General features: G+C 35.6%; 1 protein-coding gene across 8 annotated transcripts in view; it reads left to right on the forward strand.

The window, feature by feature from the left end:
* The window catches only part of LRCH1 (leucine rich repeats and calponin homology domain containing 1), a 128,059-nt gene that overhangs the window by 102,959 nt on the left and 7,240 nt on the right, over positions 1–17,860 (forward strand). For 3 of the 8 annotated variants that reach the window (XM_082047563.1, XM_082047564.1, XM_082047565.1), the window contains 3 exons: positions 2,229–2,338; positions 4,448–4,585; positions 5,866–5,943. In XM_082047563.1, coding sequence (XP_081903689.1) covers positions 2,229–2,338; positions 4,448–4,585; positions 5,866–5,943 — 326 coding nt within the window. Of the gene's footprint in view, positions 1–2,228; positions 2,339–4,447; positions 4,586–5,865; positions 5,944–7,322; positions 7,734–9,688; positions 9,771–10,192; positions 10,250–12,887; positions 13,146–17,860 lie in introns of those variants that run through there. The other 5 variants (XR_014183525.1, XR_014183526.1, XM_082047566.1 and 2 more) reach the window with 4 other exon arrangements.

Raw genomic sequence — 17,860 nt, forward strand, 5'->3', positions numbered from 1 at the left:
AATAGACTTTGTATGTTTGGGTATGTGGATATATAGAAGTCATATTTGTAAGTATGTTTGTATATAAATTGTTCAGAAGCGCATATCTGTTGATACACAGGTGCTTTGGAAATAGTGTTCTATCCCAAGCTCGCAATTTGCCTTCTACAAAGGCAAAGATTCCAGTCAGTACAGCTCTGGACCTGTTGCGTTGGAAGGCATGGCTCTGCTCCTCCCACCTTCTGTGGGGGAGGTCAGCATAAGGGATGTTTTTATTTACGATGTGTGCACCTGTGCGTACATCCTTCTGAATGGGGACACTGGTGAAGCTGTGTGGTCCACCTGGAGAAGGGAACTGAGCTGCAGGTGGTGTCTGTACTTCTGTCCTGCACTTTCTCTCTAGGACACTCTCCCACTCTGCCAGCGGGATTTCTGGTGACATTAAGGACTAAAGGATGAAGCTTACTAACATGAAACTATAATATTTAGGTGTTATATTTAGAAGCAGTTTTGTTTAACCAATAGCCTTAAATATGGCATTTCCTGAAATTACTGATTTAACAGTAGTGGAAGGAAGCAAGTTTGGTAACTCTGGCCATAGTTAATTCTATCTTGGTGTCTCTGATAATTAACCTGAGGACATGTTTGGAGTTTGTTGCCTTGAGGTCCTTTTTCAGTAAAGAAGGGAAAGAGCAATGACTGCCTGTTGGCTGGAATGCCTTATGTAGTGTCTATCTTTCCCTTTTGGTGAGAAAAGCAGCTTAGTTTATTCATTTTTTAACTTAACCAACCTGCCTACAGTTAGATGTGATGCCTGGTGACTAGACTTGTCTGAGATTTCAAAGTATTTCTTGTAAAGGAACTTTGTTTTGTTGATCCGAGTCCTAGATGCTAGAGGGTACCATCTTGTATGTTGGCCCTGAACTGATGCAAGGGCTTCATTAACACTATTTTTGGTGAGAATGTAGATGAAGTACCCTTTTACTAAGAGTTCTTTGTTTGTTTGTTTTTATTTTGTTTTGTTATGTATTTTGAGGACTGTTTTTTAAAATTCAGGCTATTACCCATTTCACAACCTAAGTAAAAATTATTGATGTGCCACAATTTTTAATGAAATATCAGAATTACTGTGCTTGCAACCATGTCTGCCTTTCTTAAAGTCAGAGTAATTAATCATTTTTACTCCTGCTGTAGGTGCTATTGGCAATTTGTACACTTCCAGTTTTCTGATACACCTTTTGTGAATCAAGTGGCTGCCCTCTTCTGTCATGTTACTTACTGACTAGAGAGTATCTTTCTTTAATTGTCTTAAATTAACAAAATTGAAACTGAGCAGTAGCTTTATGTAAAAATGAAGGTTTCTAAGCTCTGTACTTTCCACCCCATTAATTGGTACATAGGGTTTCATGTTGTGTTTAGAAAGGCAGAGGTGGGAAATTAATAATATAAAATGCTTCCTTCTTTTAAGCAGCATTGTTTTCCACAATAATAAAGTTGGCCTATAGTTTAAGTGGCAAAGAGCTGACAGTTCCATCTTCTTGTTCTTCAGAACCATTCAAAACAGTCATTGATCAGAAAAAAAGGAAGGGTAGAGGTCTGTTTATGCAGATTTCATGTAATTACTTCAAGGAACTGTATGTGGACAAAGTGATACAGTTGACAGAACTAGGACTGGTGGGTGGGAGTACTGTGAGGAGTTTGTGCAATGCTGTATTTGCAATACAACTTTTTAATGTAGGCAGACTTACTGAATGGTGAAGTTGCCCACACTGGTCTGTTTGGTGGGGATGTGGTTTGGGTTTTTTTAGTATAAACCTATCTAGTAAGCAGTTTGTCCTGTGTAGGAAAATGCTTGTCACACAATTCAGCATCCTGTAGGAGAGGCATCTACTTAAAAGAATAAGAGGTGTTTCCTGCTGTATTAGATACCAACTTTTGTACAGATCAAAATCTCTATGGGACAGTGCTGCTGCTTGATATGCTGATAAAACTTGCCTGTTTTGATTAGGATTTGGTTGAAAAATTATCCACTCCAATCGTGGCACATGATGCTGTTCAGACCAATATCCAGAAAATATCCTTTTTTTATTCTAATCCAAGATAAGATTTTTCTGTCCTTCTGGGGACAGAGAAATTTTCCAACAGTTTTTGCTGGAGGTAGTACCTGAGGATTTTGCTTTGTTTAGAAATTAATAAATCAATCTGTTCATTTTTTTAAACTAAAATCTGCCCTTTTTTAAAAATCATAGTGTTCTTAAGACCACAAAGAAATTTGGAATCAATAGACCCACAATTTACAATTCGAAGGAAAATGGAGCAGATGAGAGAAGAGAGAGAGCTTGTGGAACAGCTACGTGAGGTGAGTGTTGGTGGAATTAATTTGTGCCGATGGAATATATTTTTAAGTCTAAGTAGGAGAATATTAAAAAGGTTAAATGAGGCAATATTACTTCTGCAAATTACATTGATGAGACTGTTTCTGAAGTGCTTTATCTTGGCCAGATGTCTGTACTTCAGGAGAGGTTTCATAAAAATGCGACATAATAATGAGAGTTACCTGAATGACATTACAGTCAAACAGCATGCCTTGCACTGCTGGAATTAACAGTTTATTTAATTTCTTCAGAAAGGATGAAGTGATCACTTAAGAGGTAGAAAGGTCTAGAAACTATTTCCTAACAGCTGGAGAAGTCTTCAATCTAGCAAGTAAAAGGCATAATGAAATCTAATAGTTAAAGCTGAAGTTAGGAACTTTTTTTCTGAAAAAGCAGCAGTTATTCAGTGGTGACAAAGTTGAAAGAGAATTGATCCGTTTCTTGAAATCTTCAATTTTAATTAGTTCTAGTCTCAAACCATGAACTCTTAACAAGAAATGGCATTTAACTAGTGTTATATGCGCGCTGTGCGAATAAAAAAAATGCAACTGGTCTATACTAAATAGTCTTCCAACAGTCAAATCAGGCTTTTAAGAGAAAGAATTTTTAATTCAGTAATTTCTATAAACCTGTTTGTAACAGATTTGGAAAAAAAGTCTCCAAATATATTATTTCTGTACAGGTCTTATATACCAAAAATGTTTTCTAATTTATTAATTAATCCAGTGTGAAAACAAAACATTTTATTAGTGCATGTGACGCACTCCCCAGTTTGGCACTTGTGAGGCTGTACATGGGACTACTTGAGTACTGTGTCTAATAAAAGAAAAACTGGACAAATACAATGAAGTACCAGAGTGAGTTCAGTGGAGTTTACTTCATGGTGAGGGAACACAAACAAAGGACATACAAGGAAGAAACTAAGAGCTGGATTTCTTTAGCTCAGAGAAGAGGATGCTGAGAATATCATATCAGCTGCCTGAAGGATGGTAATAGAGAAGATAGAACCAGGCTGCACGGTGAAAGAAATTTCAAGTAGCTATAAGAAGAAAATTCTTTGCAGTAAGGCTGGTGAAACACTGAACAAGGTTGCCTGGAGATGAAGTGGGATCTCCTTCTTTGTAGATATCCAGAACTTAACTAACCAAAGCTCTGATGTCACTTCGAGTCTGTTAGGCTAGTTGACCTTCAAAAATCCCTTCCAACCTACACTCTCCTTTGATTCTGAAGATAATAATTTATTTTCATCTAGAACAGCCAGCACAGATTGAGGTAATGTTATTAATAGAGAGTAATGACATTAAGAAGGTTCAACTAGGAATAAGAAATATCTATTTTAAGATAACAGAAGTAATTATCTTGGAGAGTTAAACTAAGAGTTCTCTCTAAGTATAGTGTTGGAAAGGTTTCAAGATTGGAGAACAATTTAAGAAACTCATATGTAACAATTTTACTGTAGTTTTTTGGGTTTTTTATTTTTTTTTCCTGGAAATTCTCAAATATTTTCAAAGTATTTTATTTTGCATTGTCAGATTCTTTTCAATAAGACTTCAGTTTTACTTAACAAGTACCCAAAAATTCTATTATAAATCTGAATGTTTTGCTTTGTCATACGTGTCTTTCTGATCACTCTAATGCTTTCAATCTAATTTTTAGGCTACTAGGGAAACATTGTCTTTTACTCTCCACTTGTACAGTGATTAACTGCTTCAAAGTGCTGATGATAAAGAAAATTTGAGATGGATAAGTAGAAGACTTGGAGCAATGGTGAAAGGAAGGAGTCACATGTAGCACAGTCACATGGCTGGCTGCATGCATATGTTTCTTTATGTATATATCAAATAAATGCATGTTATGACAGCAGCATTTTAAGTTTTGAGTCCTTCTAAAGACATTTATGTAATTCAGTGACCAACATAGGGTAGAGGAGGTTGGGGTTTAGTTTTCAAAGGATTAGTTACACAAGGAAGTCTGTTTCTTGCTAAACCAAAACTGGCTATATGTCTACAGTGTGGGAGAAGCTGATATATATTCCCTATTTTTCCCTTTCATCCACTCCTGTATTAAAATGTGCATGGGTTCTTCATTTGCAGAACATTGAAACAAGACTAAAGATTTGTTTGCCTGAAGACTTGGGGTCAGCTCTGATGGATGGTGTCGTTCTCTGCCATTTAGTAAATCACGTTCGTCCCCGATCCGTAGGAAGTATTCATGTACCTTCACCAGCAGTAGTAAGTCGAATGTTTCTTGTTGCATTTGGGTGGGGGAAGAAATGTTTAAAAAAATTACTGGTTTATTGCCAAATGATATTTAGTTATGTAAAACAGGTTGCTGTTCAATTAATATTCTTTGCTATTAAGGGCAACATTGACATTATTACAAATGCATTTCAATGTACATGTTGGTAAATATTTGCCATGTATGCTCAGTTCTGAGAACAGCATGTGAATTTCAGAGGCAATCTATAAGGACTTCCAAGAAGACAGATGTTAAGAAAAAGACATTTTCTCAGATGGTCTAGTGGAATTTCCTTTGCTGTTGCTTGATTTAAAATTACCTCTGTGTTTGGTAAAAATATGACATTGCAATGACAATGCAAACTTGAATTTCTGAGTCAAAACCTTAAGTTTTGTTACTCTCTCTTCCCATCTCTTTCCGTCTTCTTTTTTCTTTAGATTAAAATATTGTGATGTTTTCTGTAACAAAAACCAAATAATTTAATTCCATTTTTGTTTTGTTTCAACTTTATATTGATGATGCTGTCTTGCTGGAAACAGCTTTCAAATTACTTTAGCCTAGAAAATAATTCTTCAAGTCCCTAGTACTATAGTGAATTATTTGTTTAAGTGGATATTCAGGAATTACCATTGTTTAACATTTTGCATTGAAAAATAAAATAGTGAGAGTGTGGTGGGGTTTTTTTTGTTTGTTTTGTTTGTTGTTGGTTGTTTTGGTTTTTTTTTAGTAGCAATACTAAAAAAGTAGTCCTGAGTGAGACAAACTATGGAAATATTGAAATTCTACAGTAATAGGAAATTTTTTCTTCATAGACACGAAAATTGTGTATAGTTAGTATACATTAGTGAGTACATAACAAATTTTAAAAGAGCCTGTTAATTACAGTTAAGTCTGTTCCCCGTGATGTATGTTGAAATCCTTCATCAGTTTACTTGTCCCTAAAATCAATATCATCCATCACAAGTCATTGTAAGAGTCAGATTTTAGAACATTGCAAGATGTATGTGGACAAGTAGAGATCTAAATGTGCTGGTGACTTTAATAACTAAGCAAAAGCACATGGCATCCACAACTTACGTACTTGGATCGTATCTGTAGGCACGATATTTTTAGAGGTGTAGAAAAAAAGCTCAAGCAGAATTTTATGCCTTGTTTTCAGGAGAAATGTGGAAAATGGTACATCAGTACCAGAAAAATACACTAGTTTAATTTATTGACTGAATTGATGTTATTGACTTCTTTTGCCATAAGCATTTTTTTCTTGTTTTCACAGCCTAAACTTAGTATGGCCAAATGCAGGAGAAATGTTGAAAATTTTCTGGATGCATGCAGAAAACTGGGGATACCAGAGGTAATTTAATTAAGTCTGTCATATCTAGCTGATCAAAACTGCAAAACACATGAATTACTTTAAAGCCAAAGGATGACTTTATGAGCTTCACTTTTTCAACCATAAAGACATATAATTAAGAAAATTGTTTTAAATAATGTGATTTAATACTGCTTTACTGCATTTAAGTGAATCATGTCGTAGCACTTAAGAATTGCAACTTTTGTCTTAAATTAGTAATTCAGTATTATCTCCAGTAACTCCCTGTCTTTGCCATGGAAAATAGAAAAGGAATAAATTACTTAGGTAATATGTAATTTGGTGAAAGTTTGCAATTTTTTTTTTGTTATACAACTTAACTACAATTTTAACTAGTGCTTTTAGAACATGGACTTCATTCCTTTTAATTATAGTTTTCCCTTTCTTTACAATATTAAGATCTCTATAGTATGTTGTCACTAATAACACACTCATGTCTTGTATTGAAACACTTCTGCAGTGATGTGAAGAAAATATTTTTGTATTAAGTATGGCATGTATGTATGAGTGAGGTTGTTCTATAGTGTAGTTATAAGTGTTTCAGGAGTTGGAAACAGGGAAATCACAGTGCTTGGTGTTTTCTACTTTTCATTTAAGAATGGCAGTACTCATCATGTAATTTATTCTCATATTAACAAGGAAAAATATCATTATAACTAATGTAATGAATTGTGGAGTTTCATTTGAAATATTTCAAAGACTCTTATGGTCTAGAAGTACTTGTTAAGACAAAGTTAATTTCAAATACATGACCCTCAAAAGAAGGTAAAAGTATATAAGGTCTTTTTAATCTGAAAACATGAAAATTGCATGATGTAGATTCCCTGTGTTGATACCTACATGTGACAATATAATTAAGTTCCTTTTAGTCTGTGTTTCAAGAATGCTGAAACTAAAGGATATTTTGTGTATATCTCCCCCTTGGGGAGCAGATGGTCATGCAAAGATTTCACATAGGGAAAAAAAAATCCAGTTTGAATTCTTTATATTTTATCTATAATTGAGTGGGAGGACAGCAAAAATAACAGTTTATTTTTTGCTATTTGTAGGAATTTTGAGGGGGAGAATTGTATCTTACATCTGCTGTGAATGGTTCGTCATAAATGTAATTTGAGAATGCAATTTTATAGGCTGTCCCTCTAAGTCGTAATGGTTGATTTAGTTCTTGTAATTATGTGATTTATTATGTTAGAATGATTTCATGTTAAAGGTAATATCTCACTTTAGAGAAGATCAAAATCTCAGTGCTGTGAGCTTGTAGGCACAGAGTGTTTGTTAAGCTGCCCCAAAATTCCTTGTCTTCTGATGCATCATAAATTATTCAGTGGATTAGAATTCAAGTTAAGTTTTTCTGGATATAGCTTATTGTTGTCAAGAGATCATTCAGAAATGGAAATAAACCAGAAAATATTACAAAGATCCTTGCGATACCATATCAGAGATGGGTAAGCTAAGCCTTAACTCTGAGATCTTTTAATTGTGGATTTCTATAAGTAAGCATTCTGGAGAAATGCCTTTTTGTTTTCTATGAATACACATTTTATTATATTTAATATAAATCCTCTTTATTGCTTCCACTGAAATTAGTGTTGATTTTTTTAGGATTTTTTAAAATATTTTATTATAGTATATTTGATGCGGAGTTACACAGAGCCTTAAACACAAGGACATCTTACTGATGTGATTTATAAACCAAGCATCTTTAAGAATCTAAATAAGCATTAACCTCTCTTGAGGGGAAAAATTCATTCACTTAAAATTAATGACTTGCAATTATACATTTACAAAAGATTTTAAGTACTCTGAGGATATTTTTTTTTATCAGCTGTGAATAATTTGCAAATGTGTGTGTTTGCTATATGTTGTTGCTATATGTGTTATGGAACTGTGTGGTAGATGATAGAACTTTGCTGCATCTTGGAGGGCTGTGTATTAGGAACACAAAGTTGTATGACAGCCAGTATGACAGTTACCTTTTAAAGTAGTACAAATGGTGTGTTTAATGCTGCTTCGGGTTGATGAGTTGTGCATTCCTTGACTACCTCTGGACAAGCCAGTAAAAGGAATGTAGTGAATTATTCCCTGTTTTTTTAAAAACAAGCATCTTACGGTGAAGTGATAGGTTCCACTTATGGATCCTAATAGCCATAGATGTTGGGCTTTTCTGTGGTACTTATCTCTGTGTTTAGTTCCTGAGAGCTAGCTTGAAATTCTGCTGCATGGGGGTTTTTCAAGGATTTTAAATTGCCATAGTTCCCGATGTTTTATTTTCAGTTATTTAGGGAATGAAGTAGAGTACATGCTATTTCCTGAACTCCACAGATTTAGAATAATATCCTGTCAAATCATGTAAAATGAAAATGAGAAAATTGCTAAGTAATTACTGTGCTGTGCTGATGTGCAAGGTCTCTCACTTCTGTGGCTTTCAGCATTCAGTTCTTGGGTCAAAATTGCTTTCCCCACAATGAGCCTGGGAAACTTCATCCAACTGTAGAAAAATGCAGCTGGTATCCATATCTAAATGTGTCTTGATAAGCATCAGGAGTTAGTGTCTTGACCAAAGAACGGCAAATACAAATACAAATTCAGGAACATGAGCATTTCTTCATAATGACCTGGTATGCAGATGATTCTGGAATTTTGTGCCAACTGGTGTCAGAAAGCTGGTAATGAGAATTTTAGTGCGAGGGGGTGCCATGTTGAAAAAACTTTCTGTTAATGGCCATATGATGTTCCTCATCATATGCAGAAGGGATGTGTTGGATCATAAGCAAAAGGGATGTTTTAAGGATATCAGAGGTTTTTGTAAATGATTTTTTTTTTACAGTTTTGTTTGATGTGAGAAAGAGATGGTAGCAGGTAAGCATCAGAAAGCTTGAAGATTCAGAAAACGTCTTTGCTGTGCCTCTCAGAAAGTACATGACAGAAAAGGCACAATCTTTGTCACTTAGAAAAGTACAAAAGATGACTTTATTTTACATTTTACAGATTATTTTACACTGTTAACTAAAAACTGTCAAACTGCTGAATCTGCTCTATAATAGGTATAGAATGGCAAACACTCCTAATTTTTGGCTGATACAGATTGATGAAGCAAGTGTCAGTAGATATAACCAGAGATGTCCATCCTGCATTTTTTCAGAATGGCATAAAGAATGCTTGGATGGTGCCATTCACTGGAGCAGATTGTTAACATCATATGAACACACTTCTAACACCACTTATAACACTTACTGAGTCCACTTGTATTGCATCCACCTTCTCTCCCTTTCTGAGTTTAAAAAAGAAAGCTTTTTAAAAAATTTCTCTTTGTGTTTTTTGTGACCTCTGCGGTGTCGAATGTACCAGTTCAAATGCAGTCCTACTCTTCTTAGTGACATTTCATCCAGGGGTATTAAAAATGATCAGGATAGTTTAGACATTTGATCATCTTTTTACCCTTTGTTGGGGCTACGTTAGGTCAGAGAAATTAGGTAAAAGAGTTCTTTTTTAGAAAGGAAAGGCAGACTTTTCCTATTTACACACACACCCCTTGTCAATCTTCATATAGCCTGGAAAAAAGGTAGACTTGAATTATCATGGTTAATACTAGAATGGTATTTTCTGTTGATAAAAAGCAGTGATAAAATCTTCAACAGGCAGCTGTTACAGCAGGTTTAAGTAGCTTCTGCCTTCCAGCATGTCAGTCGTGGTGCAGCAGGGTTTAGTGGGATGAGTTATTTTTCAGGTGGGAATGAGAGACTGCTGCCCTGTCTCAAATTTTCAGTCAGCTACTGGTTTACGCCTGCTGAACAGAGAGGAGCATGATGGTAAGGAACTGTTTTTTTGACTCAAATTGTCGTGTGAAGATTCAGGTTACAAAAGCCTTAGCTGTGACCCTTCCTGTGACGTTGGAGCCCTGCAAATGGGAACTGTTACTACATCTTATCTCCTCCTCTGAAAGCTAGTTTGACTACGTTGCAGCGTCACCTAGAATTATGTAAAAAATCATTGTGATTTGTGTTAGTGTAGGAATAGCTAAGTAAGTAAAACAAACAGAAAAATCACAGGAGGATTTTGTATGCTACACCTGGCAGCAAAAAGCAAAAGAAGCAACCAAGCAGAGTGTGTCAAGTGCTTTATCTTTTATCCTCCTATTCGTTGTTTAACTGGTAATCATGTTTCTCAGTTTAATGCAAAGTATATTTTCATTGCCACTTATGCTTTCTTTCTGATCAATTCACATAAGCAGTAACTTCTCCATAGTTTCATCATGAGACATCCCTGAAGTTGCAGTGAGTTTCATCAGGTACGACTCCTTTCTCCACCATTTCGCTCTGTGCCCCATTTGGCCAACAGGCTGGAGTTAAGTGGTTCAGTGTGCTGTCAATTACAGTACTGAAAGCATCATTCTGAGGTTCCTTTCATTTGTGTTCTGAGTATAGTGTATATTCAGTGCAGACTTCATGCTTTAATGCACTTCTGCAAACTTAACCTTCACTTTTTCGCCAAAATTTGAGGAGGTTGGTTTTGAAATACTCTCTGCTCTCACAGTCACTGCAGGAGCATGGAGAATGGGGGTGGTTTGCGCACACCAGCAGCTGGTTATGCTTTTGTTGTTCCACTTCTCCCTTACTGTGTTTATTCTGTGTGCATGATATTGGCAACTATACGATTTAATCGCATAGCTTCATAGATCTAACAAGTCAATCCATAAACATAAGGATTAAGTATCTTTTTAGTTTTTATTAGTAATAATTTTAGTCTCCTAAATGAGAAGGGCAGTGCTTGCGATGGGTGGGTGGGTGGTTGTCTTTGCGACTTTATGTGGGGGTCATGTACTTTTTCACTATTTCATTATGTCATGTTTAGTTTGGTATTTTCATTTCACAGCTTCTCTAAAATTCTGGAAAATGGAGATACTTTCACCATTACTGAAAAGCTATATACATATATGTATATATATATTTTTTTTAATCTAGAGTTACAACACAGAAGTTTAAAATACACACAATATAAACATTTTACTTAATGAAGTGTGAATGTAACACCAAATGATCTGTTGTCACAGCACACAAAAATAAGCAAAAATGATCACACGTCTCTCAGGCTTCCCCAGATTTCACTGAATTTCACTAAAGCACAGCATGGCGGTTCCCATAGGAAGTGTCTTCTGCATGTGTTGGCTGGTTTTGTACGCTTTGGTTTCTCCTGTATACAGCTTAGTGTGTTAATCTCTGGTTAGAAAGTTCTTCAGTCTCTGGAAAAATTCAGCCTATTTACCAGCTCTCATTCTCTAACTCTGAAATGACTTCCTTCGCCATTTGAATGCAGGAAGGACTATTGTGGGCTTTTTTGGACAAAAACTATTTTTCAAAGTGCTGTCCGATTTTTTTATAGAAATTGAAGTTCAGTGTTTCTTAGCTATTTGATTTTGGGTTGTTTACAACAAGTAGGAATTAAGTCTTTTATGCTGTTTGAAAACTAATCCAGCATTTTCTGGGTTTATTGGTATCTTTGGTAAAAGTGCAATATGTTACATAGTTGGTAGTCATGAGTGAGTACTTTGTTTGCCCTAAAACTAGTTTCTCTGGTAAGCAACTCGGGGATGTGGATGTTCTTGAATGCAGTACTAGTCCTATCCCATTTTTAAAACAAGATCAGCATGTTTTGTTCTGTCTGTGAGTTTGCATCCTTTAGAAAAAGTCAAATACAATTGCACAGAAGTTTTTTATTGCACTAGAATTTTGAATTGAAAAAAATATGTAAAATGTCTGTAAGAAAGAAAGCCTTGTTGCTAGGTAGGATGGTTTTCCACCTCTGTGTATCTGTTGGCCTAAGTAAGAAAACTAAAATTTTGCAGCTTAAAAAGTATGACTTGTGTATGAATTATAGTTCTGACTTCCAGTTTCACTTGTCACTTTTCAGGACAGAAGGGCCTTTTAAATATTTTAAAGTTTAACTTATTGCCAACGAGACCTTGAAACTTTGCACTAACAGAAGACAGACATCTGAACTTCCACGTCTTCATTTATTGTGTTCACTCTCAGTTTATTAAGTGAAACAAAAAGCTGCTAAAGAAACATAGTGTTCCCATGAAACAGGGGATCTCTTTCCTACTTCCTGTAGTTTTATTCCATAAATATTCACCATCTTTGATAGTTGAGGCCTCATTTGCAAAGTAGAATGATATATCTTAGATTGCCTTTTGAAAGTACTAGTTGTTGCTTGGTTTGATTTTACTGTTAAGTATTGTGTATGCATTTGATATTATTATTACATGTTACACTTCATTTTTGTATAGCTGGTCTAGAATAAATTGTTACGTGAATTCATTGATACCTTCCAAAAAAAGTATGGGAATCTAACCTGTCAATAACTTTTTAAATGCTACTTAAGCAATTTAGTGTCAAATTCTTTGGTTTAGTTGATTTTTTTTTTTCCCCTCCAGTTTCCATCCCAGGGTATCATTTCAGGTGATATTTGAATAGCAAGTTTTAGATTATTTACTATGTTAGAGAATTTTGCATACTTCATATTTCTGCTGCTTATGCTTTTAACAGCTTTCTAACCCACTGTTTGCTGTTTTATAAGTTAGATATTTTATAACTGGTTCCGTTTACGCATTTGAATAAGGCCCAGGTGGACAAAGGTGCGCAGATCTCATTGGAAAAATCACATGCACCTCCTCACCCTTGTGAATCTGGGCATAACTGGGGAAGGATTTGAAGGACTGAGCTCTTCTAGCTTAACTTCCTGATATTGTACAATAGCTTCAGTATTTAGACGAAATAAAAGAAAGCTGGGGTATCTAGTGACTAAGGACGAAACTATTCCTACATGTTTATGCTAGAATATTGTGATTATTTATCAATATCTTTCTATTTTTGTATTTTTAATTTTATGCACTGTGTTTTTTCTGTTCTAATGGCTGCCCTTCGGGATAGGCTGACCTCTGCTCTCCGTATGACATCCTGCAGTCGGATATTCGGCACATTCGAAAGACTGTTGACTCTCTGCTCGCCCTCGGGGAGAAAACCCCACAATCAACTTCTACCTTTCGCTCCTGGGATCTAATAGGCTTTTGTCTTTTCCACATACTTTTTATAGTCTTGATGTATATAACTTATCACTGGAATGTGCTAACAGCATAACCTGTTCGCATGTGCACACAAACTTTCTGCTTTGTCTCTGACAAATTACAGGTACTTAATTTCCTTCCTTTGTCTTGCAAACTTCTCCCTTTCCCTCGCTTCCCTTCCTTGTAATATCTTTATTAATCTCTTGGAACAGGGGAGAGGGGGCATCTTGAAGGCAAGGCCCATCTCTTCTCCCCCTCTCCAGCCCTAGTTTAAGAACTTATGTGCCTCTTTATCTAGAATCTGTTTTCTTTTATGTTTCCTAGATTACACACTAATTGTGTTAAAGCAGTGAAGCTACTCTTGTCCCATTTTGGGGTGTAGGCTAGATGTTTAACACAAGCTAAACAACCGAGCCTTTTGCTTTTTGTGAAAATCCAAGAAAAATGCAGGTATTGAAGCAGCTGAGGCAACACTTAATAGATGACACTATTTTGTGAGTTGGTGCCAATTATCTCAACATACATCGTGTTAAGAGCACTTACAGAACTATCTTTCAAATTACTGTTAGTTTTTAATCCTTTAGATTAACGAGTACTGTAACTTTAAAGATTGTTGGTCATCTCTACTGTTCCGATTAAATTCCGTAGTTATGTTTCCCTACTTCTGTTTTGTTTTCCTCCAGATTCCGTAGAATAATCTTTCTTCTGTCACAGAAAGCAGCGCTGAACTGCTTCTAAACACTTACATTGCACTGCAAAGATAACTGTAAATGGAGGGTGGGTATGAGCAACCCATAATATGGCAGGGGCTCCAGAACATTTCAGATGAAGATTTTGGAGTATAGTGTGAGACAATAGGATAGTCGGAGAATAAGCTGTTAGATGCCTGTATCTGCCATTCTTACGTCAAGCAAGTCATGTCACTATCTTGTCTCTGTTTCATCACCTGTGAAAATGCAGGTAATGTATGTTTGTTTGTGTAACAAAGACAATGTAGCTCAGAAAATAGATGGTCTAGGAAGGTGCTAGATTTTCCATTGTTGGAGGTTTTACAGAATAGGTCAGACAAATGTTAGCCAATATCTGTTTTGGTCCGTTTAACTCTGCCTGTGGTTCCAGTGCTGGACTGATGACCCCTCCATTTCCCTTCTGGTTCTGTGTTCTGTTCATCTATTGTAAAACTTGAGTAAGACATTTTGTTGTTCTTGTTTTACTCCTTATCAACATGATATAGACAAATGGAAATTGATTGAAAAATACAAAACCTCAAATATAAACATATATTGACATATATTGCAATATTGGCCTAGATGCTGTTGATTTGCAATTCAGTCTCAGGCTAGCTAACCCAAAGACCCCAGTTTCTTGGCTGTGAAATACATACATTCATTTCTCACTGGCTAGTATATTAAAAAATACCTATAGACCTTTAGCGTATAACTAGCATAAGAACTTGTATGTTACTGATTTTTCTGGCCATATGGTTATGATTTAGGGCTATACTATAAATATCCCTATTCCATGGATAGTTGTAAAATTTTATTATAAAACTTCTAAATGCAGTTATATTCCTGGTTTCCATACCTTATATATACACATACATATATAAAAAAGATTAAATGCATAATTAGATATGTATTTTAAGATGGGGAAAAATAATTTCAGATGACTGATAAATCAGATTTTTTAAAAGTGTTTAGTGTCTAGCAGCTTCTGGTGCATAAATCTAACAACTCTACTGTAAAGAGTGTCTTTTGTGACTAGACATAAGTTCAATGAGTGCTTCTATGTTCTTTAGGTACTAGTTATTTGGGTGTATAGCTATAGAGTTTTGCCTTTCATCTTGCACAGGCCTGTCTCTTATCTGTGAGCATGGTTTCAATGAGTAGAACAGTGGACATTTGCTTACTCAGAGTTGGAGCCTGATGTTTAGGCTTCCACTTTCAGCAGATCTTTGCCTTGATTTTGGCTTTATTTTAATGATGATGCTTTTCTAGAGAACTTGAGAAGGTGTCATAAAGCTTGAATCAGTTCAGAATACATTGGTTGTTTCATTCTTTATAATCCAGAGTTGGTATCCGAGGCAAAAGTGATGTCTTCTCCAGAGCTGGTATTTTACTCCAGCTCCCATAAGTAGTAGACAGGTCTCCTGTCAATGCTTTGTGTTGTGCGCTCCTCATGTAGTGCCCATCTACATATATGAGTATATTTTAACATTTTTTGACATTAGAAAATCAGGCAGTGAAAGTTGTTGCTACCATCCTATAGTACACATCTGTCTCGTTTTACATTGTCTGATTATCCACTGTATCCAACAGCTTTGGGAGGGAGGTAAGAGAAGTAGTAGATCAGTGTGCTTTGCATTTCCAGTGTTCAGAAATTGAAGTTATGTTTTCAGTGTTTTTGAGTGTTTTCTCAGACTGGATGAGAAATGGAAATACTGTTGTGCCCATGTAGACCAACTGAACATACCCCAATCATAATGATACCTAATTCTCAAACTTGTCCAAAGTTTTAACTTCACAATTGCTTACCATGCAAACAGGGTTGTCTTGTAGTTACTTAGAGTACATTTTATCACTGTTTTCAACTATGACAGTATACAGTAGTCAAAATGTAACAATATCAGCACTTTTTTGTAGTTATTGAGTTGAAATTATCTTGATCCAGACTTGGAGTTGACAATACTCGCTTCATGACAAGCACAGCCTTAATACCACACATGAAGCTTATCTGGTTTTGTATTTTCTCCTGGTTGTTATTGATAACACTTCCAAATATACCTAAATCTTACAAGAAAAGGAATAGTAAAATATACCCTTACAGTTCTCTAAGAGTGAATATAGTAATGTTTCTCAAAATGTATTTCAAACATAATGCAAATGTGAAAAATCCCTGCCTGCCCATCCCTGAATCCAATAATTCTCCTAGTAAATGGGGAGGTGGAAACTAAAACATATATGTAGCTCATTAATATACTCTAATGGGCTCTTTGCTGAATTCAGGGTGCTGTTTCTGTGCTGCTGTTCCTGTGGCTTTAGTACTTGGGAAACCAACAGTTCAACTGCCTGGTGGTTCTTCACCTCTGAGGGGATCCCCGTGTTGAGACATTCAGTTATATACACTTGGTACTTACTGCCCAGAGCCAGTCACACGGTTAAGTTGATGGCCTTGGGTTTAAAAACAATGTACTCTGTAATTCACCGTCATATTCATTGATAACGTGAATTATATTTGCTCCCCGATTTGTTTCCCCATTCACTTCTTTCCATTGCAGTGGTCATCAGTGACTTTCAAGCTGTGACTTCTTGATAAATTGGTCAAATCCAATCTATACTGTGGAGGTCCTGTCATCCCTACTGCAGTAAAGTAATAAATACAGACTGTAATGATTTAATTTAATATGCATGCAGGTAAACTGTATTTGTGCTGAATTGCAAGGGCAATTTTGATGTGAGGATTTGGGTTTGTTTTTCCTTGAGGGAGAAAACAGATAAATATTTTGAAATGTAGAGTAATGCAGTGTAGTAGTCCTTCAAATGCCTCTTTCTTCAAATGTATATTAACAAACTTATACAACTGAAAACTGAATCTGGATCCCATTGTGTTCCTAATGAGTTTTCTGAATGGCTACAACATACTTACTGTGAATGGGGATTGAATTAGGCCTGAGGAAATATTCAGTCCAGTTTTCTACTCCATAGACATTAGTAAGTTTCCAAATGTTGCCACATAATTATTTTTCACAAAAATAATTATTCTTGGCATTTCAATCCTGCTAGAAAGCAGTCATAGATTCAAGTTTAGAAAATATCATGGAGCAGGTTTTGTGGACCATTGCCATTTCCTTCATTTCTGGCACATAAGCTGCATTATGCAGAAGGAGCAGTATAAAAGTACTTTCAGGTAATTACTCATTCTACTTTGATACAAAACATTCTGATTCCTTCACTTCGTCTCTCATAATTTAATGTATAAGGTTATGGTAAATTCGATATTTCAAGTTTAAGTGGATGTTTTCTCTTGCTGTTCAATGTGTGTCTGTCTTCATGAAGTTGTCTGTTCCCTTCAGTTTCAGGTCACCGTTTTCTAGAGCATGTTAGAATGATACTGTTGAGGTACTTTGGCAAAATATATGGTCTACTTCTAAAATTTTGTGGCTGAAGGCCAGAATCTGTAAAGCCCACCATCTGTAAATACACTTTTGTAAATATTAGCAGTTTATTACATATTCAGAGGATGCACAAATTGGGGTATCTAACTGGCTGTTAACTCCAAATACAGAATTGCAGCTGCAGTATTGAAGTAGTACTGGAGGCCTGGAGGTTTTTTTGCTTTGTCAAATCTGGTCCTAAGTGCATATTCCACAAAACATACTAATCTTTCCTTTGTAAATTAAAAGAAAAAAATGATTAAATATACCTGTAGCCTGAATTACTATGCTTTTTGATGTTCTGCTCTTTTCTTTTGGACTTCAAATGGTAATTTGAGGGCATTTGGATACGGACAGACATGATCAGTAATAGTGGATAAGGAAAATATATATCAAAAGACATAATTTCAAATTGCCTTAGATACATGAAAAAGTAAATGTTCGCTATGTTTTTTTTCATCTCTTTAGAAAGAAAACTTAGCCCTGGCCTAAAAGAAGTCAAGGTTTTACATATTTGACCCAAGTTTGCTTTAACATAAGACCCTGATGTTTCTTTTCCATTCCAGAGTAGTTGGCTCCAAAAATTGAATGATGGGCCTTACACAGACTTATTTTTTTAATTTGCACTTGGAGAAACTACACATTCCACTATATCATTGTTTTCTGAGCATTTTTCCCCTGTAGAT

This window comes from Streptopelia decaocto (assembly GCF_964273445.1).
Source record: "Streptopelia decaocto genome assembly, chromosome: 1".
Taxonomy (NCBI): Eukaryota; Metazoa; Chordata; class Aves; order Columbiformes; family Columbidae; genus Streptopelia; species Streptopelia decaocto.